Source organism: Crocodylus siamensis, chromosome 12, assembly GCF_052110815.1.
Source record: "Crocodylus siamensis isolate JL-2025a chromosome 12, ASM5211081v1, whole genome shotgun sequence".
NCBI lineage: Eukaryota > Metazoa > Chordata > Crocodylia > Crocodylidae > Crocodylus > Crocodylus siamensis.
The window spans coordinates 31332831-31348748 of NC_143406.1; the positions used below are offsets into that span (position 1 = coordinate 31332831).

General features: G+C 45.4%; 1 protein-coding gene across 3 annotated transcripts in view; it reads right to left on the reverse strand.

Annotated features, from left to right (window-relative positions):
• ZC3H7A (zinc finger CCCH-type containing 7A) overlaps nucleotides 1–15464 on the reverse strand; it is a 48261-nt gene extending 32797 nt beyond the window's left edge. For 2 of the 3 annotated variants that reach the window (XM_090023668.1, XM_090023665.1), the window contains exons 1-4: nucleotides 15323–15450; nucleotides 4564–4667; nucleotides 2398–2437; nucleotides 257–454 (exon numbers count right to left, since the gene is read on the reverse strand). In XM_090023668.1, the coding sequence (XP_089879794.1) occupies nucleotides 257–454; nucleotides 2398–2437; nucleotides 4564–4631 (306 nt within the window). In that variant the 5' untranslated portion in view covers nucleotides 4632–4667; nucleotides 15323–15450. Of the gene's footprint in view, nucleotides 1–256; nucleotides 455–2397; nucleotides 2438–4563; nucleotides 4668–15322 lie in introns of all 3 variants that reach the window. The other variant, XM_090023666.1, reaches the window with a different exon arrangement.
• Between the last annotated feature and the right edge of the window lie 454 nt (nucleotides 15465–15918).

The window sequence follows — 15918 nt, forward strand, 5'->3', positions numbered from 1 at the left end:
TGAATAAACCAGCTGCTCTGTTAACCTTGGAGCTCAATATGACCACTTTATGTTAGTAAAATTCTAGAATGATTCCCTGAAAATATCTGGTGGCTTATTCATTTAAAGATATACGATTAAGCATCTTTGATAAGCATCAAATCATAATATTCAAGATTTCCAAACAATTAACAGGAGTGCGTTCTCCACTAAGTAATTTTCTGTGGCATATTTTAATGTACTCTCTCAGAAAAACAGGAAAACTTAAAAAGCTTACCATATTTGAAAAACATGCTATTCGATTCACATGCAGTTTCTCTAATATTTCACTGGGAATGTGAATATCTTCAGAATTTGCATAATCTGCTACATTTATAGCTTCTGTATAGTGGCTCAGTGATCCTCCCCAATCTCTCTCTCGGTATACATCATTCCCTTCATTAAAGAGATTTCTAACAAGTTCTCGTATAAATAACTGGAACAGAGAAATACACATCAATAGAAGTAATTCTTCCAGAGATTTGATGTGTTTAACAGCGTAAGAATTTCTACCAGGAAGTTATTGGAAAAAAACTTACATAAAAGGGTTTGGTTTCTGAACATAAAAAATATAAAGAAAGGAAGAGGTAGCAAACAAAGATAATATAAACAAACTTCTGGTATACCCAATACTAGAGGTGCACCAATACAATCAGTCCAATATCAGATCGGTACTGATATAACTAAAATTGGCTGCATCAGAAATTGGCCCAATGGGGCCAACAAATGCCTGTGCATGCGCCCAACCACAGCGCAGCATGCAAGCAGGGAGGAGCAGAGCTCAGCAGCATGGAGAGCTGCCTCAGCTGGTAAATCCATTGTGGATGAAGAGAAGGAGGGAGGGAAAAGGCATGGGGGGAATATCAACCCCCTCACCCCCACCCCTGCGGTGAGAGAAGGGGCAGGAGCAGGCGCTGTCCAGCCAAACCAGGGTGCAGGATAGAGGTGTGGCTCAGCTGGGGGAGGGGAGGGAGCATATGCTTCCAGGTTTGTGCAGGGCAAGTGGGCGGGCTACAGCTGCAGGCTGGAGCCAGGCTCTTCTCGCTAGGGGCTGGGCTTAGAACAAGGGCTACGGAGGAGGCTGCAGCCACCCCAAATTTCACCATAGCCCCACTCCCAGCACCACCACGCACCTAGCACAGCCCTGGCTGAAACCCCACCTTCCCCCACGTGGGGCACATAATGGAGGCACAGCTTGGGGGGGGGGGGGGAAGCTCCCTCCCAGTGCCACCACTGCTGCATGCCCACCATAGCCCCAGCAGCACGGCTACAGCAAAATGTGGGGTGGCTGCAGCCCCCTCCATAGACCCTGCTCTGAGCCTAGCCCCCAGCAAGAAGAGCTCTTCTCCAGCCTGCAGCTGCAACCTGCCTGCTCACCCTGCACACATTTGGGGACCCAAACCACGCCCCCTCCACCCTCCTGGAGTGCAAGTAGCAGCAGGAGCCACGCACCTCCCACACCCAATGAGCCGCACCTCTGCCTCACATCCCATGCCCTGCCCCAGGTAGGCAGCACCTGCCCCTGCCCCCTCACTGCAGTGGGGGGGGTTTGATCTGTCCCCACCACACCCATATTCCCTTTCCCTTCCCCCCCCTCCAACCACAACAGATATACCAACTGAAGGCAGCTCTCCATGCTATATCGGAAACTAGATCAGTATCAGCCCCAAAAATCTCTATCGGTGCACTCCTACCTAATAACCTAGAATTTAGGCATAATTGTATAAATGCAACCTCTGATAACCAGTTATTTTATAACACAAGAACAGGCAGAAAGCATAGAAATAATCATCTGTTCCAATCATGACTACATCAGAGATTTCACATTGCTGAACAAACAACAGAAGTGTACAACAGCTATTCTCCATGAACAAGATAAACTCTTATTTTGTACTTTAATCTCAAAAGTGATAAGTTATGAATGAGCAAGTATTTGATCAAGCTTCTGCTCTCAAACATAATGAAATTATCTACTGTCTGGACCAAACCATTGAGAAAACAGTTGAATACAAACAAGACCCTGAAACCAGTTGCCATCTAACTACAACTGCAGGTAAGATGCCGTATAGTTTTGCACAAAGGAGATATTTCCTCCAGCCTAGGTATCGAAGTGCCAACCTAATTTAGTATCCAAATGTATGGCCTACATTAGATTGAACATCAGTTTATTTGAGTTCTTATGGGCATTTATATACTTACATATGTGCACTAGAGGACTTGGATGTTCATGTTTTATTACTCCAATCTGAAATCTCAGTATTAAAGACAGTACAAATGTCATTCATATCCCAATACATACTTAACTGCTGATTTCATACATGCATAGAAAAGATTTCCATTTATTACAGAATCTTCCCAATATGATGATTATTTCATTACCTCATACTGTTCTTGCGTCCCTGGATAGGGCAAAGTTGACCTGGGAACAAAAGAAATAATTTTAGAAAGACAGAATAGTCCAAAAGATAATCATACAAGGTATCATACTGGGCCCTACAAACTTCAGCCTATAGAAATCTCATGCATTCCTCAAGTCCCATCTATTACAGGGTGGCCAAATTTAACCCTTCTAGCCACAAACTAAAAAATTTGACATAGCTGAGAGACACAAGATGTGCATCTCAGAAAATTTACATGCCCTAGAATCAATGATCTATGCGGAGTGGAAAGAAAAGTGATAATATAAATTTGGCTTTTCAGGAACCACATTTAAACTGGGCAGGGATCTCACAGTTCATGGGCTTCTATCTGGCCACCCATGGCATCTACTGCATGTGCTGAATGAAAGAGATATAGCTGGCGGGGGGGTAGAGGAAGGGAGACAATCCCAAACTTCTAAATGGAAGGCTTCAGCAACCATAATGTTCTTTTAACATAGGCTAGGTACAGACATTACACATACACTAATATAAATGATCCAAAACCAGTCTAAATCTGTAAGAGAACAGAAGTTCAGCACACAGAGGCTGGTTTAAAACTGATGAGGAACCCATTCTAAGATAGACCTGGATGGATATAGTATCAGACTTAATCAGTTTAAACTAAATCAGTCCAAACTTCTGTACTAGATCCCCTCTCACAGGCTCCCAGCATCCCATGTTGCTTTGCAGGTCCCTGCTAACCTCCCCTCACAGGGCAGAGCGCTAGTCTGCTCCAGCTGAGCGCCAGGCCAGCCCCATCCCGGGGCTGTCACACAAGCAGCCAGATGCCTGCCATGGCCAGAAGGCAGGAGGAGCTCCGGAACACCTCCCAGCATGGCCTCTACCCAGCACCATGCCCCTCCCACCAAGCTGTGCTTGCTTGGGTCTGGGGGGAGCTGGGGCCAGTCCCATGTGGCAGGAGCCTGCATGCCCCACCCCAATGCCACTGCCCAGCTCAGCTGACAGCTGCATGCATCACTCAGCCCCAGCCCCTGCCTGCTCCTGTCAGCCAAGCCAGGCAGTGGAGCAGGGCGGAACACACGGGGGAAGGCAGGGGGTGGGGAAGGGAACAGAGGCCCTGCCACATGTGCCTGGCCCCAGGCCCCCCCCAGACCCAAGCAAGCACAGCTGGGGGAGAGGGGCTGCACACAGCTAGGGAGAGAGGCTGTGCTGCAAGGCATGCAAGAGCACCCCCCACCTTCTGGCCTTGACAGGCATCTGTGCCCCACCCCCTTTGTCCCCAAAGGGCAAACGTGTTCTGTTCGTTCACAATCTGATCTATACAGCTTAGAAGAACACATGCAGATTTGATCGATTCTGCCCCAAGCTTTTTGAATGTCTGTACCTAGCCATAGTCATTTCTCCTTCCTGCTCGCTCACATGTGCAAGGTTTTGGAGCCCCCTGTCACTCTCCTCCACATCTATAATTGTATCGCATAGAATCCCACACACTGACCAGTTGAGTTCGTACACCAGCAAAGAGCAGAGAATCATTTCACCTGAACTCACGGTAGCACTGGCTACCTGAAGCAGAGATTTGTGCTATCACCAAACAGTGGCAACCCAAAGAATACTTCAGAATATAGTAAAGATCACTTATTGCTGCACCAAGAGCATGGGGCAGCCTGGAAGCAGAAAAAGTCCTCTCTGCCAAAAACGGGAAAGAGAAAGCACAGAGGAGCCCAATGGATTTGCTTCAGGTAGCAAGCCTACAGTGCTGAGACACCCTATTCCTCTCAATGATGTCTAGACCAGACTGCTGTTTTCCACAGCAGCTCTTCTAATCTGCACATTGCCAGAAGGATAGGTGAAAAAAACAGGGCTTGTATCTTCTTTCTAAGGCTCCTCTTCCATTCCAATTCCAGGCAGGAGTAAGCAAATATCCTACCAAGGTAAAGCTGAGGATGCAGGGTCTTCTCCCTTCTCCCACAAGTGTATTATTAAAAGGTTTATACGAGCTCTCCAGCTATATGAACAGGAAATTAACTCTGCATTTAAGAACAGAAGATTACTCTGCATCTACTATGCACAGCTGTGGACAAGCACTCCCCAGTGACACACGATCACATAACATTTTAGAGCACAGCCGAACAAAAATGCGTGAAGGTCAGTCATAAGAGCTTACTGTATAAACTGCAGCCCTTTTTTAATGTCCTGTTGTCTGATACTTCTGTCTTCCAGTACATTGGACATGTTATCCAGCACATCCACTTAGTAGATGTATAACTTCTGAAATAGAAGAACAGACATACAGCTGTTAATATGGTCCACTTCCTATGATATTTTTCTCCGGACTAGAAGGATAAAACCTACACCAATTCTATACTTAATTCTGATACTGCACTGCAGCATAAGGGGGAAGCCATTTTTCAGACAATACAGTAAAATGAGGTTCTAACAGCAACTGGGGACAGGAGGAGAGGGGGTAAATGACAGAAGCAAGCTCTGTCCAAATCTCCCCACCCCCAGCCAATGCACAATTGTGTGCAACAATTTTTATACAGAAACTCCAAACCAATTTCCGATTTTATTCTTTTCAACCAACTGACATGGATGGTCCTCCACACACATCACTTTTAGGTTTGTTGGTGCCACTATGAAAAAAACACTCTATGGAACAGCTGCATGTGCCATAATGCCTAAAAGAAAGAAGAACTGTATATACTACAAACAGGTTCCTATCGCCAACAATTCTCCCAGTAAAAGAGGAACAAGAGAAGGAAAATTCATATTCAGTCAGTCAGGAAGTAATGCAAGTAAGTAAACGGATTCTCCTTATTTGTTTATTAAACAAGTTGTGCAACAAACCTGTATGTGAACCGAAGGTAATTTGTACTAGTTTGTTATAGTACTTAAAGGCACATAATACATAGTTTGCAATATTTCACTCTGCAGTGACACAAGAGAGCTGCCTTTAATTTTAAAAAACACCAAGACCTAAGTTACTTAAAGCAGATTTATGAAATGTAATTAAAATATGCCACTGACAAACTGTATTTATTTACCTATTATACAACTATTTCAAAAGCTGCCTACCATACCAAAGGCAACTGCTTCATGTTCCTATGAATAAGTTTGTTATATCTTTTCAGGAGACCAAAGTATAACTTAAAAGCAATGACATATGCCATTGTATATTTTATTTTGCTGTAGTTCGTACTGAGCACATAGCAATAGATTTTGATCTGCTTATAATAATGAACTTGAGTAACATTTTTAAAGAGCACATCAGTCATTTTGGAGCCCAAGATTAACTGATTTTCAAAAAGACTTAAAAATTTTTTTTTAAGAGTTTTACTCAATATCTGCTAAACATATTACAAACTATACTCTTAATACTCAGGTGCTTATCCCACTTATCTACCTGCTTTTTGAATGGTTCAAAAAAAAAAAAAAAAAAACCTTAAGCAGAACCACACTGCATTACATACAGGATTCCTGCTCGCTGATCTAAACACAAAAAAAGTTTTCCTGTCTACAATCCAGTCTTACAGATGAGCTATATTTAGTTTCATTGGCATAAAATCTACACGTCACTTCATATGACAACATTCAAAATAATTCAAATCTCTCATCCAACAACTTCAATATAACTATATCAACATCTGGAGGGCTGTTCTGGGGAGATTTTAAGAACTACGGAAATGGATTTGTATTCCTAAACCAAATTCTGTTCAAACTGGCCAAAAAGAGAAAAGGGGAAATCAACCCAAACCAACATATGGTACTTTAATAAAGTCTGCAATGAATGCAACAGAGTGAAACAAAAGAGGTCATTTGAGGTGTTAGGAGCTTTTAACTTTTACCATGCACAAACTAGAGAGCAGTCAATTTGTCGCACTGATGGTTTTCATCAAATTTACTAGTTTGAAATTTTCAATCCATAAAAATCAGTCAAATTACTGATTTTCCAAACAAGCCAATAGGTAATTCTAAAATAGAAAAGTGACATGTAGAAACATTTCATAAGGCCCCCTGACGTATGTGGAATAAAATGCGGTAATGCTTTTTTCCCCCCAATTCGCATTTGTATGTGCTGTGGGGTTATTGCAGGTTATTCCCTAACCAACTGGTCAGGAGGTGCATGCTCTTGGCAGCTGTCTGCTGCTCCTCTGTCAGTAATGTGTCTTACAAAGGCTATTCAATGACTGCCATGCCTGATCTGATCTGGGTCAAAACCCAGCAGAATCAGGACCTTGTCAAATGTAACACCTATTTACAGCCTAAAGGTCTTTTATCCAAGGATCTGAAACAGCTTTACAACTACCTGGAAACTCTTATATCATCTCTGTAAGGTATTTAAGAATAAATCCCATTTTCCATGTCTAAGATGAGACTGAAAGCAACTGAACAGGTTGCTCCAAAATAAAATAAAAAACCCCACTCCCAAAGCACAGAGCAGGTCAATGAAAGGACTTCACTGAAGTTTCCTCTCGACTAAATTTTACAGTGACCCCAAGAGAATAAAACAGAAAGATGGCTAGTTATACCCAATATTAAGAATACACACCCTGACATAAATTCCTCAAAGTTTATGTATTTGGCCATATGTGTGACATGCTGAACCTTTTCCTGGATACACTGTAGGCCACAAAAGCCTTTACAACATTTTCTCCATTGTTTTATAATTCAGTTCTTTGCTCACACCTTAGTTCTGTTTTTATTCAGTTTTAGGAACATATCAAAAGACCGATTTTATTCAACATAGAATTTATATTAGATGGCTGAGACTTCATAAATTATCTAGTAAAGGACAGCATGGAAATTTATTCAGTATTGTATTGGTTAAACTTCAGACTAAAGCATAGCCAGTAAATGAAAAAATCTACCACGCAAGACTAAGACAGTAGCCACTCTTTACACGCCAGCACCCACCACCCTAAAAAACAATGGGAACATATCCAAAATACTACTTCATATAAATTAACATGAAGCTGGCCACTTATACTACAGCCCTATTTTGTCCTCAACCTACACACAAACTTTTCATACATCAGGACTAACACAAAGACCAATTTTACCTCACTTTTAAGGCAAATGCCTATAGGGAGATGAAAAGAAATAAAGTGACAAGAGTATTAGTATCATTAGCAGGGATGGGAAAAAGTGGTAAATCCAAGACTTTCTCTTTTTTAGGAGAAAACCCTAGATTTTCTCTTTTTTTGGAAAAAAAGATAGGAAGAGGTGGGTTTCCCCTTTCAGAATTCCAGCCTGCAAGGGGGTGGAGGGAACAGGATGCATGCACATGGTAGCCAGGCAGCTTGGAGAGCAGCTCCTGCAGCTCCCCACAGGTAAGTTGGGGGTAGGAGGGGATTGAAGCCCCCATAGTGACGGAGGGAGTTGAACAGGGCTGGGGCTGCTGTCCAGCTGGGATTGTGTGTAGGACTTGGGGCCTGGGGCCATGTATGGCCGCAGGGCCTGGGCAGGAAGGCTTGGCCAGAGGATAACTGGGGGGCTGACTCCCCACCACTGCATGCACTCCTGGGGGGGGGCATGTGCCCCCCAGATTTGTGCACAGGGCAGGGGCAGATACAGGCTGGTGGCTGTGGGCTTGGGGCTCCCCACCCTGTGCCCATCCCCCCCGGGGCCTCTTCAGCCAAGCAGGCTGGGGCTTCCAGAGGTAGCAACAAACCTCCCCACCCTGCTCTGCCTTGCTGCACCAGGCAGCCCACATCCACCTCCCCCCCACTCCACCACGGGCTCCATTCCAGCCACACCGCCCAGAGGGGAGGGGAAGCCAGGTTCCACACACTGTTCCACCACAACAGCCAGGGATCAGGTGCTGCTGGAGGGGCAGAAGGCCATGGACCCAGGTCCCTGGCCCCACAGCCCTGGCAGGTGGGGGCCCCCTCTGGCAGGGCTGGGGGAGGGGGACAGGGGGCTGTGGGTGGGAAGCAAGGGGTACCAGTAGTGCCCAGGGTCTGTGGGTGGGGAGTGAGGGGCAATGGCATGAGCAGGACACCAGCATATCAAGGCTGCTCAGCACCACAAACCAGTGAGGGGAATAGCTGCAGCTGGACCCACATCCTGGTGAGCAAAGAGGGCACGGAAAGCTCTTATTTTCTGTGATAAAAGGCACACAAAAAAATTGCCAAAATTTATAGGCATTTAGAATGTATTTTATTGCAGTGATTGAGACACTGGTAGGCTTCCAAATTGCTTTAAAATTGTAAATACCTCAATAAAATATTGGCTTCAACTGATACCTATATATATAGCGGAGTTACACCTTAGTCAGGGAAAAATGTATATTTTGGGGGTTTTAAATCGTAGAACTTGTGAATTTTTTAAAGTAGATCATTTGCAATTTTTAAAACAGATAAAACCAGGATCCCCGATTAGCAACACTATTGCCTGAGATAAATGTATTGCATTCTCCAGCACAAGACAAATCCTATATGGAAATCTTAGTGGCATCTAGATCTTCTCCTTCCCCTACAAAACAAACAAGGTGAAAAACCCCAAACCTGCTGAAACTGCTGTCTTGGACACTAGCCAGGGCTGGTGATGACTTTACAGAGTCATCTGAAGTGGCTACTTTGTTTCCTCCCTATTCCATTGCCCGTTTCACTTGCCTCTTGTCCAAAAAGGCTATTTGGGGCAAAGATCCTCCTTCCTTTAACACTTTTAGATAGTCCCAAGTCTGTACAATGAGACCGCAAACTTTGTACTGAGACCTGCCAATATCACCAGAATGTAACAAATAAAACCTTGATGCTCATTCTATCACCAAACTTCAATGTATGCTCAGGTGACACCTGCAAGGACTGGCTTGAAATTTCTTATCTCCTATGACCACCATGAAATTCATCCAAGTTACCTCTCAAGACACGTAGAAATTTCAATGACAAGCAGAAGTTATGCCTCCCTTCCCAACAGATTTGGAGCCAGTCACAGGAATAGAAGACTTGAAAAGCAATGAAAAGGTTTGTATCACTACTTTTACAATAGTATCTGTCAACTATTTTATTCCAATACTGCAGATTCTCTTTCCCTCTGACACTCGACAAGAAAGTCTATTCATGTATGATCTGATGCACTCAATCTACGTAAGGACCTAGTAAACTATAGGAATATGCCAAATATTCCACTTTAATCATAAGAAGGGATTTGGGTTTTCTGTTTGTTGCGGAAAAATGTGAATTTTCTCCTTGAGAAAAAACATGGGAAACCTTAGGTTTCCCCTTGCAGGCTGGCAAAGTCCCAGTGAGAAGGGGCTAGGATCCAAGCTCTGCTCCACCCACAGCAGCTACTGGGTCCCATAGCCTTGGAAGCTGGGAGGCCCTGTCCAGCAGGGGTGAGGTGGGACAGAGGGCAGCAGGTTGGGAGTGAGAGGGCAGTAGGGCTAGGAGGGTGGGGGCTGTGGGCTGATCTGAGCATATCAGGACCGCTCAGTGCCACAAAATAGCGGGGGAGACATCTGCAGCCATGTCCTGGTGAGCAAAGGGGGCAGAAGGAAGCTCTGATGTTCCATGATAAAATAAACAAAGCGAATCTAAAAAATAAAAATGAAGTCAATTCTAGGCTGACAATCACATGGAATACAAAAAAATCAGTTCTGATCAAGAATACATACAACTCTTAACATTTCAGGCATTATTATAACAAGAAAAATGACTGAGTTGAACAATATTGAATAGCTATGTCCTTACATAACTAATGCTCAAACTTATTACAATCAACACTACATACCTCTAATATAAATGTGTTTCATCCAAAAACCACAGAACTCTTAAAAGGAAAAAAAATATTATTCCCATTTGTAAAAAAGGGAACTGAAATAAAAAATAGAAAAAAAAAAAAAAAATCACATCGGTGAAGTCATTTGCCCAAGGTCACAAAATACATTAACATACAATGTCTCCTCGAAGCAAGAGACCTTGTATTAGCCACAAACATTAATAATATGGAAATGTTAGTCATCCGACTTACAAAACATTGAGTAATAAGTGCATTTGAGCAGATCTAACCAGTTTGAAAAATAAGTAACATACGTGACTAGAGACCTGTGAGTGTCTTCAGTATTATATAGTTAAAAAAAAAACAAAAAAAAAAACTTCTCTTTTGTAAACCAGACAAATGAAACTTTGTCAGAATAGAGCTGATGATCTCATGAAACTGAATAGTTTTGTTGTTAACATTCCTTCAGTTTCTGACAGTTTAAGAATAGTAAAACAAAGGCCTAAGCAACATGGTGCTAGATAATGTACTTACTAAAATAGCTTCAGATCATAACGAAAGATGAAAAAAAAAAACTATTTTCAAATTTATTTTAGGAAAGCAGTTTTGTAGTTGCTTACTTTCAAACCAATTTCATTATAGTTCAGCTTCAACGCTGAAAGCATGGAAACTGGTAACAGGTTACAGGCTTCACCTAGATTATTATAACATTAAAAACATCATAATCAGTATCAAAATTATTTCTGTGAAAGAAGCACAATCATAAAACTCTTTAACAGTTATCTTCCAGGCCTGACATTTTCCTTCCTTACTACATGCCAAAAGAAAGGTTTTGTTTTTATTAATTTTTTCCAACCAGCCATTTGACCTGTACACAGTAGCTCCCACATAGGTTGAGAGGAAGGGAAAAATCTTTTTAAATCTTTCCCTATATAAATCTATTTTACTGTCTCCACCAACACATACTGCTTCAAGTAATGAAAACATAATTCTGAAAGCCAGCACAGACACTAACCTTAGCATATTATTTGCCTCTTCTGTGGCTGAAGGGCCAGAGTTGTGAGCTTGTAACCAATAGGCTGGCAGTTCAAGTCTGGGTATGGGCAGGTGATCTTAAGTCTCAATTTATATTTGGGTCCCCCCCCCACTACAGAAAGGATGTGGACAAATCAGAGAGTTCAGCGGAGAGCAACAAAAATGCCTAGTGGGCTGGGGGAACTTCACAGATTCAAAGAAGTTTAGGGGCTCGAAGCGACCTTGTGAGATCATTAGGTCCAGCCCCGTGCTCCGGGCAAGAAAGACTGCTCGGGTAAAATAACCTCAGCAATGTGTGCATACAATCTCCTTTTGAAGATCTCCAGGGTAGGCACCTGCACCACCCCTGCTAGGAGTCTATTCCAGAGTCTGGTCGTACAAACCATAAAGTAGTTTATCCTCAGAAGACTGTTATAAGGAAAATCTGAGGGAACTGGGCTTATTTAGTAGAGCAGTGTTTCTCAGCCTGTGGGTCGCAAGAATATATGACAGGGTCATGGACAAACTGTAAAAATGGATCAACAAACTTTAAAAATGGATTCTCTTTTAAAAGGAGAAAAATGTGGGAAACCGTGGCTTTAAGGAGCTGCTGGGATCCCCTAGGCCCCCCACACACTACCCCTTCTCCACAAACCCACCCCCTACCCCACACACTGTGGGGCTGGGGCATGGGGGCAACAGGTCGGGAGTGAGGGGCACTGCGTCAGGACTGGCCATCAATGTTTATAAACGGGTCCTGGGACAAAAAAGGTTGAGAACCACTGGTCTAGAGAAGAGAAGACTGAGGGAGGATTTAATAGGAGCCTTCAATTACCTGAAGGGGAGGGGTTCAAAAGAGGATGGAGCTAGACTGTTCTCAGTGGTGGCAGATGACAGAACAAGGAGTAACCATCTCAAGTTGCAGCAAAGGAGGTTTAGGTTAGATATTAGAAATAATTTTCTCCCTAGGAGGGTAGTAATACACTGCAACAGGTTACCCAGAGAGGAGGTGGAAGCTCCATCCTTTCATCCAGCTAGACAAAGCTTTAGCTGGGATGATCTAGTTGGGGGTGGTCCTGCTTTGAGCAGGACTTTGGACTACATAACCTCCTGAGGTTCCTTCCAACCCTAATTTTCTATGATTCTATGTAATACATCTTCTGCTACATTGAAGAGAAAGCAGTCTTAAGTCTTCAGAGTTAGGAGAGAGCTTGTTCCTATTGCCTTTGCACAGTACATTTTGACCTTACTTCTAAGACTCTGCAAGTCTCCCATAATACTCATGATCTCAGCCCCAGGTTCTGAGACTCTACAAAAGGACTTATCCCTCTATTTCTTAAGTTCTACAATAAGAATATTGTACTGCCATTTAGTTTCAATGTGGATGCAGAAACACTTTGGTATGTACACTATATTACTGTTACATGCACAGGCTGCAAACTTAGTTGCATTGTAACTGAATTATCTGGAAAGGTTTAGTCCATTTTTGTTCTCCACTGACACCAATGGCCACAGGTACTACAAACTGGGAAGTGGCTATGAAGGCCACATACTCTCTACCTTAGATCGGGGTGGCCAACCTGTGGTACACATGCGACAAGCAGGACAGGCAGCCTTTTTTGTATGGCATGCAGCAGGTCAGAGAGGAGACAGGCAACACAGTGGCAGATGGGGCAGGAACCAGAGACCAGAGCAACTGATTATGCAGGCAAAGGGGATCAGAGGGGCACTCAGGGATGGTCCACAGACAATTTTTGGCATGTCTGACAAAATGGTTGGCTCCCACTGCCTTAAACTACTCAAGGACTCAGGCTGGAATAGAGTCACAATCTACCTACCTCCTCCTCTACGCTAGAGCTGTGGGAAGCCACAAGCTGCACCAGACATGGAGATTTATCCTCTTGATATTCACTACTATGCCCAGGATTAATGCCAGGTCAGTTCACCGAGTTACGAGTCGTCAGGCAGACATATTCTAACCTGTGACAATTATCATTTAAATCTCCCAAATCAGACCTCCTGCTAGGGCAGTAAAAACTCCAGACACAACTTTACTAGTTTTGCCATATAGGGAAAAGCCCTCCACAGGTCCCAAAGCTAATGACTAGCCCAAGTCCACAACATCAAAGCCTATCCAAAAATTAAATTAAGCATGGAACTGAAACAGTAAACCCCAAATGCCTTCGTGCCTAGGCAGCAGACTATAGCAACCTCTGTTCTACTTCAGTTTCAGTCACAGGGCCCTATTGCCACTCTGCCCTCCAATGGGAGGGAGAACAGGCTCTGATGCCCAATGCCACAATATCCTTTCTTGACTAGCAGCACCAAAAATGGAAAAGAACGAACCAACACCATACCCCCACTCCAAAATAAAAAGCAGCAGAAAGGGAAAGAAAGCATGACCCACAGCCAACTTTCCAAAGCATGCTGCCTTGCTGCCCCAACACCTGACGGCTTTAGGTATCCTGACACTCCAAGTGCAATTGTACTGAAGTTTGTTGTAGAAGCTTTACCAGTTGAGTTTAGCTTTTTCATCTCACATGTAAACTTACTCAGTAGTCAAGATTAAGACCCTTAGGAAACAGCAATCTTAACACTCAGGGGTAAGTCCTTGTAGTTTGGATTATTTCCCTGCTCCTTCCTATACCTTTCCTTTCTCAGCAGCCCTTTAAATGTATGTTCAAAACATGCCGTATCAATATTGAGATAACAGTCAGGCATTCAGAGGGCCAGAAATGCCAAAAGTAGAATTGTAAGTGAATGGAGCTTTCATGTTTTGCAATAGTTATTGCAAACTAAGACCTTAAAGCCTTGTTAATTCTATTTGTATTTAATTTCAAATAAAGCAGTCTCTACAGAGCGGGCTTCTGCCCTTTTCCCAAAACAGGACACTTTAAAAAAATGTCATTCATAGAGATGCTTTAAAATCATTGTGCTACAATAGCAGCAAGTAAAAACAAAAAACAAAAATGAAACAAAAATCCTCTAATTTTGCAAACTCCAAGACATTTCCTGAGCTGCAACTCTCCAGCGCAAACGTTCAAAACTTACAAATAACTACCATTTTTGAAAATATTTTTCTACAAATGACACATCCAAAAACAGTGTTATATTCATCAAGGATTCATCACTGGACTATCAGATTAAAATAGCATTTCAAATTTTTATCATGCAAAGGAAAAAAAAACCCAAACAAACAGAATGAATAAGCTTGTGTTGATAACTTTACGACCAGCCTAGAAAATAGCTCAGACATTGCTTCTCATAGCAACAGCCAAACATGTACAACTCTGAACCAGTGATAATAACGTAAGTGCACATTTCTGTTAGTTTACATTGCAGCGAGGGAACTTTTGGCTGGAGGCAAGGAAGAACGCCCCCAGCATGAGGGGGGCAAGCGCTGGAGCAGGCTGCTGCAATCTCCAGGCAGGGTATTTCTAAGAGCAGGTTACACAGACCCAGACGGGGAAAAACTGCTTTCAGCAGGGGGCTGAAGACCTCCTGAAACCCCATCCAGCCTTGCTGCGGAGGAAACCTGGCGGCAAAAGCAGCCAGGAGAAAGCAGGGCAGACTGCGGCTGGACACAACGGACTTCCCCAAGTTCTCCCCCAACTGCACCCTGTCACCACCGGCCTAGCGGCCTCCCTGCTGCTCCCCTGGGCTTAGGACAGAGGGCAGCTGCAGGCCGTCACCTCTGTCCCCAGAAGCCCGTGCTCGCCGCCGGGCGGGTGCCCCCAGGGCTCATTTTCTTTCAGCGAGGAAAGCAGCTTCACATAACGGCGCCGAAGCGAGCAGCTTTGGGCACGACCCCGAGCGCCGGCACCGGGCCGCCTCCCTCGGGGCGAGGACCCGCCCGAGCCGGCGCCGCGCACGAGGCCCAGGGCAACGCGCCCAGCCGGACAGCGCGACCCCGGCCCGGCCCGGCCCGGCTCCACCTCCACGGCCTCCACCCGCCCGCGGCTCGAGAGAGCAGCGCGGACAACCCAAGGGGACGACGCGCGAGGCGGGACAGGGACCGAGGCCGAGGCCCGCAAGAGCCCCCCCGCGCAGACCCCCGCCCCGGGCACGGACACCGGAGAGGCGCCCCCCGCGGCAAGACGGGCCCGGCCCTAAGCCGGACCCCGCGGGACGAACAGACGAACACACAAAGCCGCAGGGACGCGCCCGGCCCGACCCAGCCCCCGCGGTACCTGCCCGTTAAAGCCGGCGGCCGAGCAGGAGGGCGGAGGCTCGGAGCCGTGGGCTCGACAGCGGCGGCGTCTCGGCTGCTCCCGCAGCAGCAGCAGCGACGCCGCCGTGGCGCAGCCGCCAGCCGCGCGCCCCCTGCCGCCGGGAGGCCGACCCGCTCCGCCGCGCGGCCACGCCCGGTTGCTGGAGCGGCCCTTTTTTCCTTCTGCTTCCCATTGGTTCCCCACCAATTTCCTAAATATAAGCGACACTTTACCTCGGCTGGGCTAGCACGTTCTCTTGCTTCCGATTGGCTGTTTATCACCCCCTCCAGTGCCCCGCCCCTTCAGTCCCGAACGATTGGCTGAGGCAGGCCGTCTCCGAACTCCCCTCCCCCGCATTGGCCCCGCAGCTGCCATCCCGCAGACACGCCTGCTGGGCACTCTAGGGCCTCCAATTGGCTCCCCATGGCCGTGCCGGATCCGGGCCGAAGAACGAGGAAGTGGCAGCGGCCAGGCTGGACTGGATCCTATCCGTGAGTGCCGCTCGCTCTGGTGAAGCAGTACGCATGCACGGAGTGAGAGCGCAACCCCTGCTCCCCCAGCTGTCATCACATTGG